This window comes from Corythoichthys intestinalis, chromosome 6, assembly GCF_030265065.1.
Source record: "Corythoichthys intestinalis isolate RoL2023-P3 chromosome 6, ASM3026506v1, whole genome shotgun sequence".
NCBI classification, from domain to species: domain Eukaryota; kingdom Metazoa; phylum Chordata; class Actinopteri; order Syngnathiformes; family Syngnathidae; genus Corythoichthys; species Corythoichthys intestinalis.
This window is the reverse complement of record NC_080400.1, coordinates 53,522,428-53,546,200: the sequence shown is the minus strand read 5'-3', so window position 1 is coordinate 53,546,200 and position 23,773 is coordinate 53,522,428. Positions and strand designations below refer to the sequence as shown.

Sequence of the window (23,773 nt, the reverse complement as noted above, 5' to 3'; positions counted from 1 at the left end):
GTAGAAACACAGGTTCTCTTGTTTGGAGGAAATTGAATACTGAATTGCACTATACCCACTGTGAAACACAGGGGTGGAAACATCATGCTTTGGGGCTGTTTTTCTGCAAAGGGACCAGGACAACTGATCTGTGTATAGGAAAGAATAAATGGGGCCATGTATCGAGAGATTTTGAGTGAAAATCTCCTTCCATCAGCAAGGGCATTGAAGATGAGACGTGGCTGGGTCTTTCGGCATTACAATGATCCCAAACACACAGCCAGGGCAACAAAGGAGTGGCTTCGTAAGAAGCATTTCAAGGTCCTGGAGTGGCCTACCCAGTCTCCAGGTCTCAACCCCATAGAAAATATGTGGAGGGAGTTGAAAGTCCGTGTTGTCCATCGACAGCCCCAAAACATCACTGCACTAGAGCAGATCTGGATGGAGGAATGGGCCAAAATACCAACAACAGTGTGTGAAAAGCTTGTGAAGAGGTACAGAAAACGTTTGGCCTCCGTTATTGCCAACAAAGGGTACATAACAAAGTATTGAGATGAACTTTTGGTATTGACCAAATACTTATTTTCCACCATGATTTGCAAATAAATTCTTTAAAAATCAAACAATGTGATTTTCAGGTTTTTTTCCCCAGATTCTGTCTCTCATGGTTGAGGTTTAACCATATTGACAATTACAGGCCTCGCTAATATTTTCAAGTGGGAGAACTTGCACAATTAGTGGTTGACTAAATACTTATTTGCCCCACTGTATATAGTGATGAGGGCCTGCCAATTGTTGTTGTTCTGTACTATATGTACTGTGTGTACCTCCAAAAACTCATTCAGTGATTTTTGGCAGCGCTGCAGCTGGTCCATTATGGTCACCAGGGAGTTTCTGATGCCAGCCCTTGAACTCAGTGAAACGACTCTGCTGTCCCTCTGGATGTCTGACATGATAGACCTGTAGAACATGGGGAGCATTCAAAGAGGGGTTGGCAACCCGGTACTCTTTGAACCCTCAAATGCAGCTCAGTTTTATACCAATAAATAGTTATTTGATTAAACAATCTGGCGGTTTTGAGATTTAACAGAGATGTTTATAGCGGAAATTCAGAATTTTTGACATTAGGCTAGATCTTCCAGTTAACGGGGGTTTAATTAGTCGGTGGAGTTGATTTCAACCACTTCCGTGCAGTTTGTTAGTTATTTATTAGTTTCAGGGCTCCAGAGTGGCTAAGTTAGTGCAAGTCAATGATCCTGTCTTAGCATGCCAATAAATAACGATACCGACAGATCTAACATAGTCGAATAAATTCAAAATGCAAATCATTGTTCAAAATACCCATGCGGCCAAAACAATGTCACACCAAACTGTTGTAATTCATTTCATTCTGCAGATCTTTTTTTAGATGCGAAATGCGACCACAATAGAGATGACTGCTTCGGCCAATTGTGCTCATGCTGCATTCAAGGAAGGTGGGGAGTCAGACTTATCACATTGGGATGGTACCAGTTGCGACCTCAAAGCGTTCCAAGCGAATGTAAACAGCAAGATGGCTGATCGCGAGAAGTTATTTTTTATTTTGGTCGTCAATAGACATTTTGACCTCCAGCAAACCTGCCTTCTCATAAGCGATCAAATAGTGGAGAAAAAACGATGGCTAAGGTAAAAAGCACACACTGTAAACTACCTTCTTTAGCTTTACTATTGATGAACTGCTTTGCAACTGGCAGCGTCCTTTTGTCGAGTGACATCAAATTGAAGCAACTCGTGAAGTTGGGGTACGACTTCGCGACTAAGGCCTCCATGTTCTAGTGGTGTTCCAATTTCATTTTTCCTGGTCAGAGGTTGGAAAACTTAGACTTCCCACCTTCCTCGAATGCAGCATCAGTCTACTGAATCTTGACTGAAGAACGGCAACATATTGAAATGTGCATTTAGAGGCTGTGGAAACAAACAGAAGAAATGGGCACAGGAAAAGTTCTATAAATTCCCTATGAAGAAGGAGGAACAATATAAACTGTGGTTACTTGCTGCTAGCTATGACATAAACACACTGGTGGAAAAAATATCATTCTGTTTTGCAGCCTGTTCCCTGCAGAGCTGGCGGATTACAAATGTTTCTGTTCATACTGCCGTTATTGACATGCAATGGTAAGTTTTAATAACTCTATCCTGAAAACATAGCCAACACTATTGATCGCATGGGTCATCGGTGATTTTCAAGCGTGCATATGTTGTTTTTTATTGACATGCTAAGACATGCTACGACCATTGACTAACACTAGCTTAGCCACTCCGGAGCCCTGAAACTAACAAATAACTAATATCCTGCAGAGAATTTGGTGAAATCAACTCCATCGACTAATTAAATCCCAGTAACTCAAAGATTAAGCCGAATGTCAAAAATTCTGAACTTCCCTTTTATCTTCCATTTAGTAGGCCAATCAATTCACTCACCATTTGTTAACCAAACACTCACGCTACTTGCAGTCTTTCCACCATCAACAAATGCAAAGGCTTGTGGGTACACCTTCCAAGTAGCAACCACGACTCTCGATAATTCACTCACGCAGGGATGAATTCACCAACTACATAAAGTGACGGTTGCTACATGTCTTTGCACCATTCACATTGCGCAAAGACTTGTGGGTACACCTTCCGGGTGGCAAACGTCACTTTATAGAATTGGTAAATTCATGACATGTGTGTTTTCTGAATCAAAGTATTCAAAAAATGAGCACTCGTCCTATTAAAGGGAGGCCACACCCCTTTGATATGTCAAATATCCACCACAGAATATATAATCATATATTAATGTAGGAATGTGTGCGCTGCTTCCAGTGTTGTCTTTTCCTTGGAAAATGGGTAAAGCCTGATCTAGAGGAACTGATCTAGAGGGACTAAAAATAGAAGAAAATATTGTACAGTATATTGTGCAAAGGTTCAGTAACACAGCCCACATCTTGTTAATTGAGTTGAGGTCCGGTGTCTGTCAATATAAACCCCACCAAGCCCATCAAAGCATGACTTTGTACAATACTAGGCCCTCCTCCAAAGTGTGTCCAGAAATTGAGGAGCATACATAGAACCATAGTTCAAGTTGAATAATGATGAATGGGAGCCAAACCCCAACAAAGTGATTGCTATTGCTATTTTAAGGTTATGTGACATAATTGTCCATCATCTGACAAACCCATACTTCAAGTTACCTGAAGTCCTCATCAACTCGTTTGAAACGGGTTTCCTCTCGAGGCAATGCACCCCGTCCAAAGATAGGTTCCAGATAAACCCATCTTCTCTGGATGGCATTAAGGCTTAGTAAGTATTCATCCAAGTCTGACAGACGTACCTCCCACAAGCTGACCTGAACAAAAATATTGATTAAACATGCACATAGTCAATCTTTAATGGTCTTAATTATTTACGTTTATTAAAATCTTTTCAATCCACATATTCCTCTGACCTTGTCCTGAAAGTTGCGGTAGTAGGGAGAGTCTTTCAGAGACTGCAGTAGACAGCGGTTATCTCCTACCTGGATGGAGACAAAGTAGTGATAAAGCCAACATTTGCTGAAAGAGGCCCTTCACTCAATTTTGAACTTCTTAATGCAGACGATAAGTCAAAATGCCAGTGTTACGTTGGCCGAGAGGTGTCAGGTGAAATGCAAAGTCCAAACACATTGCAAATATAAAAAAAGCATGAATGCCAATTAGCAACGCTTTGCAAAAGAAAAAAAAAAAAAGCACAAATGCAAACTGGCACAGATCGATCTCCAATTCCTAAATCGCTATTGCAAATTGGCAAAAGCGCGAACCCCAATTGCAACAACAAAAATGCAGATGGCTCGCAACACGAATGCAAGAAGGCACAGCACAACTACAAGAAGCCACAGCACGACGTGGAAGTTTAAAAAAAAAAAAAAAAAAAAAAGGACGACACTTTGTCTATTGCTATATTTGCTTAGTGACCATCTCTACCGACCTCAGTGAAGCTGTCCCCTAATCAGACACAAATTTATATGAAAATGATGTCGATTGTTTGTGCTGTAAAAAAAATGTTGTTTATGCTGCTATCATTTTATACATATTGAGATATTAACCCTTTCACACCGAACGTGTCGGTGGCCATGTTTTTACGCGTATCATCTTTGAAGTATCATCAGCGTATCATCACGCTGTAAATACGTCACACACGTGCCGTTGGTTGATCTCATTTGAAAGTGCGGAAGTTGAGGTCCACACCCGTTTCACTTGAACTCAATCAACCAAGTAAAGTGGGTGATAATGTCATTTGAGTTTCATATATATAGTTTTATTGCACTCATAAATCAGCATTAAAACGCTGCATGGACCATGTGTTTATGTCTATATTTCCATCATTCCTTGTCCTTTTTCAACACCAAAAGCACTACAAAAGCTTGCAGGCGCGCTGTGGCTTCTTGCATTTGTTTTGCGAGCCATTTGCAATCGTGTTGCAAGCCATTTGTGCTGTGGAAATTGCGGATTGTGCTTTTGCCAATTTCCAATCGTGCTTTAGGAATTGCATTTGTGCTGTTTTCTTTTGCATTCTCATTGCGAGCCATTTGCATTCGTGTTGTGGCAATTGGGGTTCGTGCTTTTGCCAACTTGCAGTTGTGCTTTGGCAAGTGGGAGTCGTGCTGTGCCAGCTTGCATTCATGCTTTTTATCTTTTGCAAAGCGTTTGCAATTGGGATTCGTGCTTTTTTCTATTTACAAAGTGTTTGGTGTTTGCATTTCGCCTGACACCTCTCGGCCACCATAGAGTGTGCCCTAGTTGAAGCATGTTATCAAAGTAGTTCTTAATTTGATTGCAATCCCGTTTGGAAGTTAAAACCTTCTGCAGACGATAGGATTTGAAATTGTGTGCGGTGTTAGATCATACTGCGCACAATTATGCATCATTTACGTACATTTGCAGTGATTTAGTACAATACTTTTGTCGGATGACCATTTCCTGTCTTTGTCACTTTTTTCCCCAGAGATCTCCACATCCCCTACGCTGCTAACCGTTCACCTGGCTGAGATGCACTTCCGGCGGCTTGCTAACCGCCAAAAGTCACCCTTCTCGTCTGGTCCGCGATCGACTTTAACCCGCCCCACCCCCACAATATCCTATGCGTCTCCTCCCGACACATGCAAGATGATGATGAATTCTGCGCACCGTGTGAGTGTGCTGGCATCAAGTGAATTAATTTTTTATTCAAATAGAAACAAGAATTTTGTAATTACAAAATCATAGCGAACGTTTTTTTGACTGAAATACACCTCCCTTCACCCTGTTGAAGCCAAAAGTGTAAAGTGAGTGAATATCTTATTTATTTTGAAATAGCAAAGCTTGGGGTCATATTTTAAGAACATCGAAGTCTGCGTCTCTGTGATTGCTTGTTAACTCACACATGGCACAAAGTGTTGGGAAAAGCTGTAAAAAGTGGTGAAAACCACCATATTTGGAAAAAGACATTTGGACAAAACATTTTTATTGTGGTAAATTTGGGAGAACAGTGCAAGCACTAATCAAAATTTAGAGTAATGTAATAGGAAGTGTTTTGTGACGAAGGCAAACAACCACCACTGAGTTACAAAGATAAAAAAAAAAAAACTAAAAGAGAAAAAAATTACAATGACAATTTTAGAAAATCCAACAACCGCCTAGAAACAATGTTTTATTTATTATTTATTTACTTATTATTATTATTTTTTTTTACAATCTAACTTGCCCCTAAGTATATGTGGCAAAGGTATCTGCTCATTCTGTGTAACATGGGGGCTCCTTAAATAATCAATAAATCCATAGAAACTGTACTCCATATAAGTTAGAGCAAATAAAAAAAGGGTTTTTGAAAGCTGATCATTATTTCTGCATACAATTATGTTCAATATATGAGCAGGGGATTCAAAAGGTGAGTAATTGTCAAAATTATTCAAATTAATTTTATTTTAATGAACACAAATGCATCGGGGAAACAACACACTCAATTTCCAAAGCAAGGAAATTTGAGAAAAAAAATGTAATAAAATCTTGATAATATTTGACAGAACGTTAAGAAATATAATGCCCAAGAAAATAGCAGAGTTGACAGAGTTTCTGGTGTGTTTTGGCTCATTGTTTTGTTGAAACACTTATTTCAAAGGCATTTCCACTACAGCATACAGCAACATGACTTCTTGATCCATGATGTATCCATGATCTGTTACCGTAGTCAAGGGGTTGGCAAACTTTTCCACAAAGGGCCACAGTGGTTTCAGGTTTTCGTTCCAACCCATCAAGAAGACACCTTTTCACCAATCTTGTTTCTTACAAGTGCAATCAGATTGTAGTTAGGCGCTTCTTCATTGATTAAACTCTCTGTGCTTATTGGTTGGAACAAAGATCACAACCCACTGCAGCTTTTGAGGTCCAGTTAGCTCACTCCTGCAGTCTGTGGTCCGAAAAAACATCCCAATAGCATGATGCTTGCATCACCATGCTTCACCATCTTCACTATGTACTGTAGGGCTGCAACTAACGATTATTTTAATGATCAGTTAATCGGAAGATTAATTAAATAATTAATTGATTAATTGGATAAATGTCACTTTTGCAATTACCTTCAAAATTTAACTTCAACTTGCTTTAGTATTACAGCTTCCTGACTTAAAACAGTACAGTTGTAGACTACAGTGAAGTACGGTACATAAAACTTTTTATGTAAGTAAGTTTTTAACAAAGGTTCTGAGTATAAATATAAACAGAATTTCGCAGTACATAAATCAGACCAAAGTCCTGTCCATTCAAATAAAAAAAAAAAAGTGCTGTTGATTGACTTTTTTTTGTGGGCAAAGCGCTTATATTAGGTGTGTCAATGATTCATTTCTTTAAACAAACTAAATGGCAAAATCTAATAAGGAGGCAGACTGAAATGAATCTGTTTTCTTTATCAAACAGTTGTTCATAAATCCAATCCAAATACAATTTCAAATCCCACTCTCGTATTGACAATTTACAGTTTGAATGGTAGTTTGTGTTGAAAGGAGCCTCTAAGCTGTTATATGAATGGGTTTATGTGTGTGGTTTCTTTACAAAAAGAAGTGAGACAACTTTACCATCTAACAATAACACAAGTGCTAATATGCTTCTCCAAAACACAATACAAACGGACACTTAAGACAGTGGATAGCATAATCGCTAACCATTTTAGCACTCTGTGCTAAGTAGTAACATCTCAACAACAAAGAATACAAACAATACAATTTGTTCCATTAACTCAACTCTGACTGAAGCACACTGGATACAAAAGACAATCTAACTCTCGACACTTCGTAATATTACTTTATTGATTCAGCAACCCAACCTGAGTGTAGCAGTGAACTCTCTCTCTCTTGCTTTAAATACTGGTACACGTGCACAGCCTCCCATTCACACAAACAACGACCCAAACGGGACTCCTCATAGCTGCCGGCAAAAATGTATTAGTATCAGCTTCCATATTTGTTTGCAAGGAAATTCAAGTTTACGCCCATTTTTGCAGGGACAAACCTTTTGCAAATGAGGCCCATAGTGTATAGAGCATATGACAAAATGAAATTCATCATCCTTTGTAAGGGGACAGATCGTGTGTATAAACTATAAATCATGAGGTATAAAAGTCTGCCAGTCTAAACAAAACGGCAGCAGAGGATTTATGTGTCTGCTTTCAGGCAGTTAGTCACTGCTCAAAACATTTAACACTCCAAAAACCATTGGCCTTTAAATGATATCTGGAAAGGAGGTATAAATCTCTCTGGCTGCAGTCTAACAAAATGATTCCACAGCAAATTTAAAATAAAGTGGAACAATGCAGATTATCTGGCAGGATAATGAAAACAACCTGTAATATACTGTAAATCAACTATAATATTGTTAAACTGTCCTGAAAGATTTTACCTAAAATGATTTAAAGGGCGCTTAACCTTGCCACATTATCTGTCCAGTATTCTGGATTAATTGGATTTTACAATGCATGACATTAAAACAGTCACACATCCAGAATCATCTACATTTACAGACTTAAAAATTTTAATTAAAAGTTGTACGACAGTGATGCTCAAAAGGTGGATCTAGAACAGGGGTAGGCAAACTATTCCACAAAGGGCCGCAGTGGTTGCGGGTTTTCGTTCCAACTCATCAAAAGGACACCTTTTCACCAATCTGGTGTCTTACAAGTGCAAGCTAGTTATTGCAGTCAGGTGCTTCTTGTTTCCCCAGGCCCTTCATTGGTTAACTGCCTGTGTTGGATCAGTTGTAACAAAGACCAGGACCCACTGTGGCCCTTGAAGACCGATTTGCCCACCCTTTGATCTACAGTACAAACAGCAGTAAGTCATATACCCATTATGGTTTATGAATGGTGAACAAATGGTCGTCGGCCGAGTGGACAAGGAGCATGTTGAAATAGTTGGAACAGTGGCAAAATACGACACACTAATGTAATTGCCATATTTACGGTTTTTCACTTGGTTGTAGGCATGGCTGGTATGATATTCTGATGGTATGATAACCTTAAGCCAAAATATCACGGTTCCACTGCATTGCAATTACAGTAGTGTTGTATCGGTCGTGAACAAGTCGTTCTTTTTGAACGAATTGTTTGGGTGAACGAGACCGACCTAATCACCTTCTGCGCTGATTAGTTCTAGGAAGCTGGGGCTTGCTTGCTGCGTGGGAGGGCGATGAGCAAGCGGCAGAGTCTTCTGACATCGCACACGACCAGTCAGACGCCAGCCTCATTGCGGGCAGGGGAGGGAGCGGAAACAGAATCAGAGAGTCTGTCACTCACTTCCACGTGTGGTCAATAAGCAGCCAGCGTGCAGGCAGGGGGCAAGACTGAGTTATGTCACTTCCCGTTCACTTACTCGGTCCTCCTCCTCCTTGCTGCTAACTTGACTTTCCAGTCACATGGTGAACAAGTCAAAAAATGAAAGGAAATGACTGTCACATATTTGTTTATGTGGAGCCTATCATATGTTGCTCAAACAGACAAAAACACCACACAAACCTAGCGAGCATAGTTTAGTGTACTACTTTTCTCAACAAACTCGGGACTAAATACGACATACTATCAAATTTACAGTAGTTTAAAACTCTTTCGCGGGTAGCTATGAGGCAAGCAAAAGCTGAGCTGCGATCGCGTGACGGCAGTGCAGTGGATACTGTCACTGAATGGAGGCTTCATGGCAGCGATATTTACCTCATATGTGCACAGGAAAATTAATATTTATGATCACCATAATACTGATTTGCAATGAAACAGTATATACATGTCAATTTTTCCCGAGCGTTTTATTTATTTTTTTCGTGTCAGGGCTTGTCGGTTGGTTTGACAAATTAATGTCCATTCGTCCATCATATGCTACTCAAGCGCCCAAAAACAACAGGCATGGGAGATGTAGCAATATGTCTCCATTTTTTTTTAACAGACTAAGGAGAGTGGAAAGGCGACATTCTAAAGAGCAAACAATTATTTCTCGTCAGCATTTGACGATTTGAGATGAGGGGACGACAGGGGAGCTGACTGGATTATTTATTTATTAATGCCAGTGCAGAAATGATATTTCAACACGATCATCTTAATAATGATTTGCAATGAAACTGTTTTATATAAAAATGTAGTATTATTTTCATTTCAGAGCAATACATTTGACAACCAGCTATTTACACTTTAGTTTTAACGATAGTTACCAAAAATAATAGTGATGAGTATTAAAACAAAAACACAACAGAGCGTGAGGTAAATATGTGTTGGTCGTTTCATATTTAGAAATTAAACTTTCGATTTCTCTTTTTATTTGCGTGACAGCAAGCGTGTCACGTAGGCTGGTAGTGGCAATATTGAATATGTGATCAAGATCATGCTAGAGAAAGTCTGTGCGCCCCCGACCACAAATCCACAAAAGGAAAACGTTTAACCGTGTCCTAAATACAAATTCAAGCACGAGCCATGACTTTGATCCATAGAAATACGACAGACGACGCGGAAGTTCTCTCTCGCTATTGCAATGGCGGGGTAGAGACCAGGCAGCGAAAACAGAATGATATAGTCTGTCACTCACTTCTGAATCTACGATGAGCGGCCAATGAGGAGCCTGTGTGCAGGAGGGGGATGGACCAAGCAATGTCACTTCCCGTTCAGTTCGGTCTTTGACAATTCGTTTGGCACCGTCACTTCCCGTTCTCTAACCGAACGATTCATTTAGGTGGGTGGGGGTGGGGGCTGGGGGATGAGGGTGGCGAACGATTCGGTGAACGATTTGTTTGAACGAGTCTTTTTACTGAACGAACTGGAATGGATTAGTTTCCTCAAGTGAACGACATATCCCGTCACTAAATTTCAGCTCGAAAATTTGTTATTTTGAGATATCAATGCAGTCCTTTAGGTGAGCCTAAACCCACAGCCACAGCTCAACATTGATATCATCAGAACAAAATAATAGGATTATTTTCCATAAAAAGCATGAGTGTATGACTAGTATTATGTTTACATTATACACACACTCTTTCTCAACACAGAAAGTTGCCAGAGAGAAAAAAACCACCACGTTTTACCACCGCTAGACACACTAAACATGCTGGAGTTAACTCTCGTAACTGGTGGGAAACGTTCATGACCTTTATTTTTGTATAAACGTGAAATCATATCGTGAAATCATATTGCCTCCTCGACAGCCACCCTCCGCAAACATGTTTTACATGTCGGTTGGCCTTCCTCTAAGCCGCAGCTGTCTGTAACTTTTCTGTACCCAAAATATTCCCATACTAGCGATTTTGTTTTCTTCGATGGGGGAAAAAAGAGAGTTTCACCTTCCCCGGCCATCGTGTAGCACAGCCGGTAATCGGCACATATCTACTTCCTTGTTTTATATTTATGATTTAGATGTGGTTTTCCAATAAATATTCAAATATTTACAACAATTATGACTTGTTTGTTTGTTGTGGTGAAAACAGGAGTTTAAAGTTCTTATTTCATTAAGATGGCTTAAAATAAAATTTTATTAATTCATTATTCCTCCTTCATGTGAAATGTTCCCTGTGCCGCCGGCTGCATTACAACAACCAAAGCCCCACGCTTAAAAATTGGATACATTCTTTTTTTTAAATTCTGTGTTATTTGTTCTCCAAATGTACCTTTACACATTCCTGTAAAAAAGTTGCATTTTAACCTTATCAGTCCACAGAATGCATCATGCTTGTCTATACAGGCAGTCCTCAAGTTACGAAAGAGTTCGTTTCCCACGCTGGCGACGTAACCCAAGTTTCCACATAAGTCTGATTTCACTGTTAGTTGAAATTACGTCAAAATACTTCATATAAGATAACTAAAATGTTGTAACGAATCAGGTTGCATGTATTCTTCAGGTTACAATGTTGATGAGTCGAGGGAAGGATTTTTGTTGGTGTCGGCAATGGCTTACAGTAGTCGTGTTCGATTCTTTTGGATGCAAATAAACCACTGAAAACTCTCAACAATTTTGGCTTGTCCTTCTAGGCATTATAATACATTAAAATAAAAAAAAATAAAAAACATAAGATGTTGTACTAACTAGGGATGTCCCGATCCAGGTTTTTGCACTTCCGATCCGATACCGATATTGTTTTGCACTTCCGATCCGATACCGATACCGGCCTATCTGAGCATGTGTTAAAGTTTAAAGTTATTTAGCCTCCTTACTTGGTTGTCAGACTCATATTGAAAAAGGTTTTAGTACTCTTGATAACAACTAGCCAGCTGAATTAGGTGAGTTTGAATAACACACAACAGTTGATAACAAGTAACTGACCTGTTTATTCAGTGACAAACACAAAACATTATAAATAACAAACAGAAATGGCATAGTCAGTCAGTAAAATGTGCAAATAATATTGTAAACTGTCTTAAAAAAGCAAAACACACAAACAACCTCAGTGGAAAATCCCTCAAACCCCCCAAGCTATAAGATGCTTTTAATGTTTCGTGCATTAGTTACAATAATTGTATAAAAAGCCTTTCAGGTTTAAACAAACAACTATTTCAGTATCAAGTTAACATTTTAAAACAGTAAATAAAATACTCAAGTCCCAATTCTGTATCAGCAGCTTTAAACTACATTCAGTTCATTTAATTTTGCGAATCAACTGTTAAAGTTGTTAAAATTGCTCCCGTTATTCCATAATTTCCCTTCTGTCTACTTTCGACATGTGAAAGTTTTAAAACTGTTTTGAAGATAGATTAAAGATAGAAAGCCATGAGTTGAGCATTGGCATTACCCGGGTCTAAGACAAGCATGATGTTTACTCTCAGGACGCAATGCGGTCAGTTTCTCATTGCGTCCCGAAGACCGCGCTGTATATTAGTTCCGCTTTACTTGACATATTTCATTAATCGGAATTTGGATGTTTGTGACTCGTTCTCGAATCTTCCACGGGCGAATCGCTCAAGAATGTAATGACGGCTGGGCAAGTTGTACCGTGGTTCTAAGTGTTGGATGGTGCGTCTTTACTCACGAGAGATAATGGCTCGTCATCCAGAATGAATTCTTTGGCCAATGACTCTTGTTATTCCCTCGGCTTTGGGACTGTCGAATACCAGTGTGTCCCACATAGCAAAAGTTTCTGCGAGTGTTAGTTGCATAGGACCTTTCCTTTTGTCTTCAGTTTTCTTAACATACTTCTTATACTGTTTGTGGTGGTATTTCGCTAAATGCTTGATTAGGTTAGTTGTATTAAAACTTCTTACAGTTTTACCACCACGCTTGACTTTATTGTGGCATATGTTGACCTCTGCCTCTTCGTCTTTGTCAGCCTTTAAAGAGCATATGACACCAGAAAAAAAGTCTTAAATGGCATTATTATGTGAATTAGAATCATATTTTGAGACGATTCGACTATATACAACAATTTAGCAAAGCGCAGATGACGAGAAATTAGTCTTTTAATCTGCCGGTTAGCCACGCCTACCATTATAGGGCTTTAGCGTCCCCAACAGGTGGATGACGTCAGCGGTACACTGGGCTCATCGGTTTTACTATTCAGCCCATTGAGGAGGAATTGTTCAGAACGAGGAAAACGCGACGAAGAGAGCCGCAAAATGTCATTGTTTCAGTCTCTCTACTCTCAATATTTTTACAGGATATTCTTTTTATCCAAGTATTTTTCCCCAATAGCTATATAAATGGCTTGAGAAGGACCAGTCAGCCCGTCGAGGGGGAACTATTCACAATGAGGAAAACGCGACGAAGAGAGCAGCAAAATGTCATTGTTTCTGTCTCTTTACTTCAATATTTTTACAGGATATTCTTTTTACCCAAGTACTTTCCCCAATTGCTAAATAAATGGCATGGTCATGACAAATAACAATCTTGTGCTAAATTGAATATAAAATAATAAAAATCCATTTATTCAAGACGACATGGCAAAATTACTCCATAATGGTCAAAACAGTCGACTTCACCTTTACTGTCACACCTCCCGAACGATATTTTATGACACCTAAATCGGACATATGTAATTTCCCTTCCCCGGCTTCGGAGAATGTAAACAGACCAGAAGGAGTGACAGCTAGCCGACATGCTAACCCGAACCGAGGGACGTTTCAAAGTCTTCGAAGTGGAAAATCACTCATAACTAGCCTGGATTATTTGACATGACGACCCGGTTGTCGAGTTTCTTTGCGGATCGGCAAACCGCCCGGCGGAGAGCAATTTACAGTTCGTTCCCTGGAGGAGGATGGCTAAAGTTGTTGTGGAGCTAACGTGCTAACAGCTAACTGCTAATGAGCATGAGGATAGCTTTTTACATGCCTATCAATGATCAAACGTAAGTAGTCCTTTATTTAAATGAATTTTATAGTGTTTACTTTGTAATCACTGTATTCGTATTTGACATAATACAAAACAAGATGTTTACTCACTTCCTTGTAAGTCCAATGGTCCCACAGTAAATATCCACGGTGAATGGGAACCTTTTGAAACTCCAAAAAGGTGCATACGCCTCTCCCGCATACAGAATGATTTTTCTGCAGCCGTTTGGCTGGCGTGATGCAAAAAATAAAAGTATTAATCTGCAAAATCAGCTGAATCCTTCGTCCTCATACACAACAGTACACTGTATAGTGAAGAGAACGTCTTCTACCGTACACGTCACAGCGCCCTCCTCCTCAATGAGAGACCGAAGCCGGAAGTCACTCATTTTCATGGCGCGGGATTCAAAAAACTAAATAAATATAGCGATCGCTTCCACACACATCCAAGCGGTCCATATCATTCAGGGGCATAAAATACCGCGTGTATTATGAAATAAACATGCTTTTTCGTGTCACAGGCACTTTAAGGTGGAATGATCCCACACAGCTGACATTTTTACCGATAAAGTCTCTTGGTAAATTGGGAGACGGTAATGTAAATGTAGTGTGTTGAAGGTGTGCCGTAAAATGAGGACCGGATTTTAGGGAAACCGAAGCAAAAACTGGAATGGATTATGTAAATCAGTGCGCTGGAAAATCCGGACCGGATTAAAAAAAAAAAAAAAACTGGATCGGAAGTCTGGATCGGAATTTTTCCGTGTTGGCCGATCCGATACAGTTGCACATTTTTTGGCCCATATCGGCGTCCGATCCGAAATCTCTAGTACTAACTACTACTGCTGAGAAGTGGATGGAGAAGAATGAGGAGAGGCGGTGAGAGCTATATCTGAGAAAGCATGTGCACCAACTTTGGCGACGTAAGGTCTTGGTGAACAAAACACTGCTTTTAGTTTTTACCATTGTTTGTCAGTGTCCCTTCTTTCGCTGATCTTTTTATGATGTTTAGCTTCGTTTTCATGATATTTTTTTCTCTTTGGACTGGACCAGCATTGCTAGAAGACCCAGCTTTCTTTGGGGCCATATTGTGAAAAAAGGAGGCAGAAAAAGGCAGATACATATAAGCAGAAACACTGGGAACCAGGGAACCGGCGTCGTAAAGTCGAGGACTGCTTGTATGTTCTTTTGCAAACTTGAAAGGATGATTTTTTTTTTGGTGAGGGTGAACAAGTATCTCTTTATGTTGGAATTGTGTACCACGACTCCAGTGTAGAGGTCGACCCATACGGGATTTTCAAATGTCAATGCCGATATCTTGAAAAAAATTCTGACGATTGCCGATATCCAAAGCCGATTTTGAAGCCGATACACTTTTTTCAAAAAACACGTAGATTATAAAAGGCAATTTAAAAAAAATTGAATCAACAGCTTCAAATTTACAAGACTGAGACTTACAGGATTAATTCAGTCTAGTGCTACGAAACCGACAAACTTCTTTTTATGCTTTTACACAATCAGCAAGAACAGTGCATTACTTTTAAATAATTAAACCCAATAGGACATCAAGACGAAATCTAAACAAGTGAGAGTGATAGTTGACGAGGATGCTGGCCATGCTAAAGCTAATGCTGAGCTAATACTACGAGTTACATTTAGAGTGTAAGGGTTACTTAGTAAATACCAACAATATTACAATATTTACAAAACAGGGCTTCCGGTAGCAGCCTGACTTCAAGTTGCTGCAGGGTCCTTCCGGGATCCTACCGTCAGTCAGCCGCGACCACAGTTGTCCACGCGGGTGCCTGATCGTTTTGGTTTTTCTATCGGACGATGGCCGATGTTGGAAAATAATCCATACAATATAATGGGCCGATATATCGGTCACCCACTACTCCAGTGTCTGCCAAAACTTTCCGGAGGTCACCCTTATTTTGTTTTCTGCTATTTTCATTGTAAATGATGGAAATAAAATCTATAATAATTTAACAATGTACAGGGTTTGTAGACCTTTTTCATGGACAAATTCAAGTGCTTTTTAAGGACTTTCAAAACCAATTTTCCAGTTTTTCCACTACCTTTTAAACAGTATCCCAATTTTTTTTTTTCCAAACGATGCAGAAATAAATTATGGTGCCTTCTAACCAGTACACAAATGTCTTCCAAAATGTTCTACGAGCCCAAAGGCTTGGGAAATTTTAAAATAAAGCTCTTAACAAGGCTAATACAATCTCTCTAACGCCCTCAAATAAGTGCCTGTTTTCTTGTGCAACAAGGGGAGTCCATCGAGAGCCACGTGAAAAGGCTGAGTCCTAGCGGCAATGAAGCCGTGCAAAATGGTTCCCAGCCAGAATAAACGGCGACTGGCAGAGGGGGTGTGGAGGTCATGAAAAAAATGTGACAAAAAGAGGAACTGATCATGCACTAAAAGTATTGTACTAAACCACAGCAAATGCACATGTATCCATTTAAATACTACTGTATTTGTATCCTGTTCGCTTGATTCAATTCCAAACTACTCACGCATGGACTCAAATGCACAGTACTCTTGGGAGCAACTGTGTGGCACGGGACATCAAGGGAAAGCAACTTCAGAAGAGTGTGTAGCAGCATCGAAGGGAAATTTTATTTATATTTTCCTTCATTAGTTTAGTTTAGTTTAGTTGGGAAACTGGACCATATTCCACCGGTTATAAAATTGTTACACCGACTTCCTATTAGAGCCGGGCAGTTTATAGAAAATTTACCGTTACCAAAATGGTTCACGATGATCGACGTAGTTTTGACCATATCGATAAATTTGGTATTTTAATGAAACGAAAAAATATTTCAGCCCGCTTTGACTCAGTGTTGTTTGGATATGTTCATTCCCCTATAAGAAAGCAGTCAGTGTGCTTACCTATGAAGTCATGTGGTTATCAGGAAATCAAACAAACAGAAGCCCGGTACGGTAGCGGTTAACGCTAGCGGCTAATGCGACATGGGAACGTGATGGAGTCGGATTATAGTCAATCTCACAGACACTCGAAGGCGAAGGACGCATTTTTCCTGAGCTCCGTTATCTCTGATAACTCAGCCGCCAGCTGGAAAGGAAAACCTCCCAATATGCCTAATGCACCGAAAAGAGGAGAAAAGACTGACAAGACTGAAGACATGGAAGATTTAAAATCTTCTATGCAAAAATTGGAGCAAAAATTAGAGCAAATTATGGCTGAATTCTTGACCCAAAATCAGGACCTCTTGAAGCAGAATCAAGACATCCTGAAGGAACTCCAATTGCTGCGGGCTGAAAACGAGAAACTGAAGAAGACGATGAAAGAGAGAGATGATCAACAAAATGGAACCTTTGGCAGAGGATCTGGATCAAATTGGACGTGCAAACGATCTCCTCCTCACCGGCATCAAAGTGAGAACACGCGCATACTCGCAAGTTGATCAGGGTGACAATGAACCAAACTACGCAACGGTGGAAAAGCAGGTGACTGACAAGTTACAAGAATTGGGAATAAGAGTGGAACAGCAATTCATTCAACAATGCTTTCCGGTAGCTTCACGAGGGAATAAACCGCCAATGATACTCATGAAGCTTACTGATCGAAAGAATAAGGTAGCCCTTCTCAAACAAGGTTGTCTCCTGAAAGGATCCAACATCTTCTTCAATGAGAATCTAACCCGCCGCAACGCTGAAATAGCAAGAAAAGCACGTCAACTGAAGAATGCGGGAAAGATTGAGAGTACATGGACCTCAGATTGCAGAATTTTCGTCAAAACACAAGACCAGAAAATGAAAGTTATCAAGCAAGTCGAAGATCTGGCAGCTTATGAAAACTAATCATGACCCAAGTAGCGGACTCTATGCTCTTATCACAATTACAGTTGGAAGACCAATTCGAAGATTGCTCCAATGAACCAAATGACATATTCGATCCGGATAAATACTTTTCTGGATCGAATCAACTGAATAAACTAAGTACTAAATTATGAACTAGTCTACTGGATCTAATCAACATAACGAGCACATCGATCAACTATGGATTATTGGGAAAATGAACAATCAGAGGGGATGGTTATTATTAAAAAAAAAATAAAACTTGTGATCATTACGAAATCTGAATGTCAAAAATTTGATATTTGATATTTTCTGCGTCCTTTATGGTATACTGGGGACGGGTTTCAATAAGCTTCGGCTTCTCCCGTCAGCCCTTTTCTTTTCGGGTTGAATTACCGTATTGGCCCGAATATAAGACGACCCCGATTATAAGACGACCCCCTCTTTTTCAAGACTTAAGTTTGAAAAAAGACTTTTTGAACACCAAATTAATTTTTATACAGAAACGACCACGGAAAGCTTTTCTCTGACTGAGCATTTTTTAGGCGATCTTTTTGAGCTCTCCATCTCCGTACATTACACTCTGTGACACCATATTTCACAGCCGCTTTGCAGTTGTTTGAAAACACCGCCTCATTTATCACCATCAACTTGAAGTTTGCGTCATAACTTCTCCTCAGCTGCCGGTGTTCTGCCAAAATGTCCTACATCGGCGAAACGTCCTACATTAGTCGAATTTGACACCTAAATTACTACCGTGCGCTCTAAACTTGTTTTGTTTAGATGCATACAGGAATAACGTACTAAAGAAATGCCTGCAGAAAATACTTAAATGTAGTTATGTCAAATAAGGACGATTTAAATACGCTACGTGACTAATGTGGTCAACTGCTTCAAAGCTAACACAAAAAAACACAATGGTTAAAAGTATGAGAGGGTAATACATGCAAAAAGTATCTTTGAGGCTGTGAAAAGGTTCTAAATAACTAAATAAAAACAAAAATAGTGAGTACTCGCCGCTTCCAACCGATGTGCGCATGCGTGTGAATGCATATGCAAGCGCCCTGAGCATTGTGTAGGACGTTTCGCCGCGTAGTAAGGAATGGCCAAACACCGGTTAACCTGGCCAATCTTCGACCCACTTTTCTCCAAATTGTCGCGAAGTTTCTCCATTTTCGGTTATCTCTTCTATTACCGGTATTTTCTTCTCTTTTCCTTCTTACCACTTTCTTCTTCGTGTCAGGGGTTCGCTTTGGCCGCCCGAGTCGCGTTCAGCATTCGATTCATTGATGACTGGCGCCATCAAGCGTCGTGAATGGGTATATGTCTAGGCCGCAGTTTTTTTTTTTTTTTTTTTTTTTTTTTTTTTTTAGACCGCAGTTATAAGACGACCTCCTCTTTTTCAATCTTATTTCAGTGCAAAAAACATCGTCTTATATTCGGGCCAATACGGTAATTGTAAACACATATAAATGCTGTATGTTTGTTTGGATTTGTCATGCCTGAAGGGAAAATAAATAAATAAATAAATATAGTGAAACTACTGGTAGGCCTACCCATGCCACAGGCATTTCGAGTATAAACGCTCATAGTGCGTTGCCATCACCACCTGTGACAGTGGCTCTAACCTTGTCGAAACGGCTGAACTTAATGAGTGGATTGGGCGCGGACTGCATTTAGCAATCGGTATGTTGCGTTAGTTTGTATCTGTGTGTGTGAGAGATTTCTCTTGCCCCTTTTCCACTGAAACTAGTGGGTCAACGCGCGTCTTTTCCAAGCCAATGCAACCCACTAGCAAGTGGCATTTGGCACCTTTCCCGTTGACAAAAAAAAAAAGCAGTGTCTTTTTTTTTTTTTTTTTTTCACACGTCTAACCCCCCACCCCTCCTCAGCCGTGCGTAAGGTTACGTGACGTCACCACGCTAAGATGCACGTCGACAAGTGCGACCGAATTCATTCAGTTCAAGGAAGTAAACAATGTAGAGCAACATGGAAGCCTCCTTTCTCCACGGATGGAAAGGAGCTGGCAGGTCTCATCATCTTTCCAATGCTGGGACATGTTGTTCAATGTGGTGCGCTACTGGCTCCTTCTTCTTCTACTAGCTTTGTTGTGAGCATCGACGTAACTACGGTTGTGGGGCGTGTTAAATGGGAGGCGACTGGCACGTTGTTATGACGCATCACATAAGAGCCTACGTCACCACGTAGATTAGGGTGTTGACTGTTGACCCGGGGTTTTGCTTTCACACTGCATGACGATCAGAGCCGAGGTGATTTTAACGCGGGTTGCTTGGCGGGTTGATTTACAAGGGTCGAGGCGGGTCGCTCCACCCTTCCCACTGCCACCAAAAGCCGATTGTTAGTGGGTTGACATGGGTTTTTTGGCCAGTGGGAAAGGGGTATCTGATAGCTTCTCTAGTAAAGCATTCAGTATAAAGTATAGTCCAACAGTGCTGCCTATAACATGACCGTTTGATGGCCACAGCTATTTTTCAGCATGTATTACAAAAAAATGCTCTGAAAAAAAAACAACCTGAAACCTTGAACTAAACACTTGTGTTGAGTAATTATGTTACAGCAGCCATTAACAATAAATTGTCTGTTTGAAGTGTACTGTTTAAAGTGCCTGTGACACGAAAAAGCATGTTTATTTCATAATACACGCGGTATTTTATGCCCCTGAATGATATGGGCCACTTGGATGTGTGTGGAAGCGATCGCTATTTTTATTTAGTTTTTTGAATCCCGCGCCATGAAAATGAGTGACTTCCAGCTTCGGTCTTGCATTGAGGAGGAGGGCGCTGTGACGTGTACGGTAGAAGACGTCCTCTTCACGCTACAGTGTACTGTTGTGTATGAGGACGAAGGATTGAGCTGATTTTGCGGATTAATACGTTTATTTTTCGCATCACGCCAGCCAAACGGCTGCAGAAAAATCATTCTGTATGAGGGAGAGGCGTATGCGCCTTTTTGGAGTTTCAAAAGGTTCCCATTCACCGTGGATATTTACTGTGGGACCATTGGACTTATGAGGAAGTGAGTAAACATCTTGTTTTGTATTATGTCAAATATGAATACAGCGATTACAAAGTAAACACTACAAAATTCCTTTAAATGAAGGACTACTTACGTTGGATCATTGATAGGCATGTAAAAAGCTCTCCTAATGCTCATTAGCAGCAGCACATTAGCTGCACAACAACTCCAGCCACCCTCCTCCGGGGAACAAACTGTAAATTGCTCTCCGCCGGGCAGTTTGCCGATCCGCGAAGACAATCGACAACCGGGTCGTCATGTCAAATAATCCAGGATAGTTATGTGTGATTTTCCGCTTCGAAGACTTTGAAACATCACTCAGTTCGGGTTAGCATGTCGGCTAGCTGTCACGCCTTCTGGTTTGTTTACATTCTCTGAAGCCGGGGAAGGGAAATGACATAAGTCCGATTTAGGTGTCATAAAATATCGTTCGGGAGGTGCGACAGTAAAGGTTAAGTCGACAGTTTTGACCATTATGGAGTAATTTTGCCATGTCGTCCTGAATGAATGCATTTTTATTATTTCATATTCCTGTTATTTGTCATGACCATGCCATTTATTTAGCAATTGGGGAACATATTTGGATAAAAAAATAAACCCCTAAAAATATTGAAGAGACAAAAACAATGACATTTTGCGGCTCTCTTCGTCACGTTTTCCTCGTTGTGAATAGTTCCCCCTTGACGGGCTGACTGGTCCTTTTCAAGCCATTTATATAGCTATTGGGGAAAATACTTGGATAAAAAGAATATCCTGTAAAAATATTGGAGTAGAGAGAGTGAAACAATGACATTTTGCGGCTCTCTTCGTCGCGTTTTCCTCGTTCTGAATAATTCCCCCTCAATGGGCTGAATCGTAAAACCGATGAACCCAGTCTACCGCTGACGTCATCCACCTGTTGGGGATGCTAAAGCCCTATAATGGTAGGCGTGGCTAACCGGCAGATTAAAAGACTAATTTCTCGTCATCTGTGTTTATCTAAATTGTTGTATATAGTCAAATCGTCTCAAAATATGATTCTAATTCACATAATAATGCCATTTAAGACTTTTTTTCTCGTGTCATATGCTCTTTAAGCTGTAAGTCATTTGTGTTAGAATTACATTTTTGCACAGTGATCATATTGATATTATAATGTTGTACATTGTTCGTCATACAAGTTGTTATAAATGTTCATACTTGAATCATTGAACGCTTATTGTTTACAAGATATTTTTATATACTTAATGTTTACACTGCATGTACAATTGTTCAATACGTTAAATTGAAAGCTGGTAAATAAATCAACAAGAAATGGTTAATTTGTATTTCATGCATTGATTCAGATTTTCAAATTATTTAACAGTCCGCTTGGGCGGATTTATCGTTATTTATCGTTATCGAGGTAAATCTGCTTAATTTAACGTGATACGTACTTAAGGCCATATCGCACACCCCTACTTCCTATGAGTCAAAGGATAGATTATGAATTACTGCTTCTGGTCTACAAAACACTTAATGGCCATGGAACAAAATACATGACCCCTAACAAGCATCTAGACCCCTAAGATCGTCTGGAAAGGGTCTGCTATGTGTTCCAAGAACAAGAACAAAGCAGGGTGAGGTCGCATTCAATTATGATGTTCCTCACCTCTGGAACAAGTTACCTTAAGCTCTGAAGTGTGCTCAAACAGTTAGCTCCTATAAATCAGGGGTAAAACCACTATATTACCACAGCACACTCATAACTGACCATATACTAAGGGTGTCAACAATAATCGATGCGGCGATGCATCCCGATGCGGGGCATGAACAATTCGATTCAATGTGGGCAACAAGCCAAATCGATTCAGCGCATTTTAAAATATAAAAGTACGTTCAAAAATCTTCCCTGCGCAATTCCGGTGATGCAACGGATTTGGTTTCCCCATTTGTATTACTATTCTCATGTTTCATTTTTTACACACCGCATAACTCTGGTCAAGTTTCCCACCAACCTCGTAGAAGCCAAAATGTCTCCAGATGTCTGCTTTCAATGTGTTAGGTGCATCAATAATCTTTCTCGCTCCCTCTTTCTCCGCTTCAGCCATTGTTATGTTATGTCCTATCTCTCTGCTCTCTCGATTAGAGCTTAGTTCGGGCCAAAAAAATCCAGCCCAACCCGACCCGGCCCGCGTGCATTAAAGGCCGAGAGCCCGAAATTTTCCATTTTATTTTTGGCTCGAGCCCGAAAACCCCCCGAAAATGTACGTTTCATTTGTAGGCCCGAGCCCGTTTTATTTGTGAGGACTCAACAGGAGGAGCAAATGCGGGGATGCAATGCATGGTTGCGTTGTGTGATCACAATTGTGACGATGCCTATGTGCATAATGATAAATTAAAACCTGTCTTTCGTAACAAATTCTCCCAGATAAACAAGATTGTAAGATGCATATTCAATAAACATTTATATCGTTTATATTTGTGTGTCTGTTCTACCAGGTGGATAGTTCATGCTCATTTACTTGGCAAAATGCAGCAACAGACATTTATTTTAATTTCTTTGAGTTGGCAGAAAAAAACGCAACTTTTCTTCATGTTTAAAAAGTCTACATATTTTTATGATCATTATAAATGCACGTACACAACGAAATAACACTGGAAATGTATGTTGAATATATTTCTGTTTGGGATATTGTGCTCACATGGACACGCCTCTCTGACGAGGAGAGGAACAGCTGCATATACAAAAATAAACTAAAAAACTTTTAAATAACATTCTTTATTTTAATGACTCACATCAAAAGAACAAGCTGCCTTAAGGAGCACTGAAACAAAATAAATAATAACATTTTAAGGAACACCATGCACGAACTCCACGATGTCCTGCTTAGCACGAAGAGATGCAGCCTTCGAAACAAATGATAATAACGATGTGTGACTAATATCATCTTTTATGCCAGTACAGTTTTTAAAATGCCTGCTCAGTGTGAAGGTGCCCATCTATCTGCTCTCGTACGAGAGCAAAGTGCGCGCCACATTTGTTGCATTCGGCAAGGCCGACACTGTTTTCTGTATGCATTTTCCACTATCAATTTAAATCCTTTCTACACACCACTCGTGGATGCTTGCCTTTTCAATCCCCCCATCTTTAGTTTGCTT

At 40.0% G+C, this 23,773-nt stretch overlaps 1 protein-coding gene across 1 annotated transcript in view; it reads right to left on the bottom strand.

The window, feature by feature from the left end:
* Positions 1 to 23,773, bottom strand: part of dync2h1 (dynein cytoplasmic 2 heavy chain 1) — a 231,897-nt gene that overhangs the window by 157,480 nt on the left and 50,644 nt on the right. The window contains exons 28-30 of the mRNA XM_057838672.1: positions 3,446 to 3,514; positions 3,192 to 3,346; positions 807 to 939 (exon numbers count right to left, since the gene is read on the bottom strand). Coding sequence (XP_057694655.1) covers positions 807 to 939; positions 3,192 to 3,346; positions 3,446 to 3,514 — 357 coding nt within the window. The remainder of the gene's footprint in view (positions 1 to 806; positions 940 to 3,191; positions 3,347 to 3,445; positions 3,515 to 23,773) is intronic.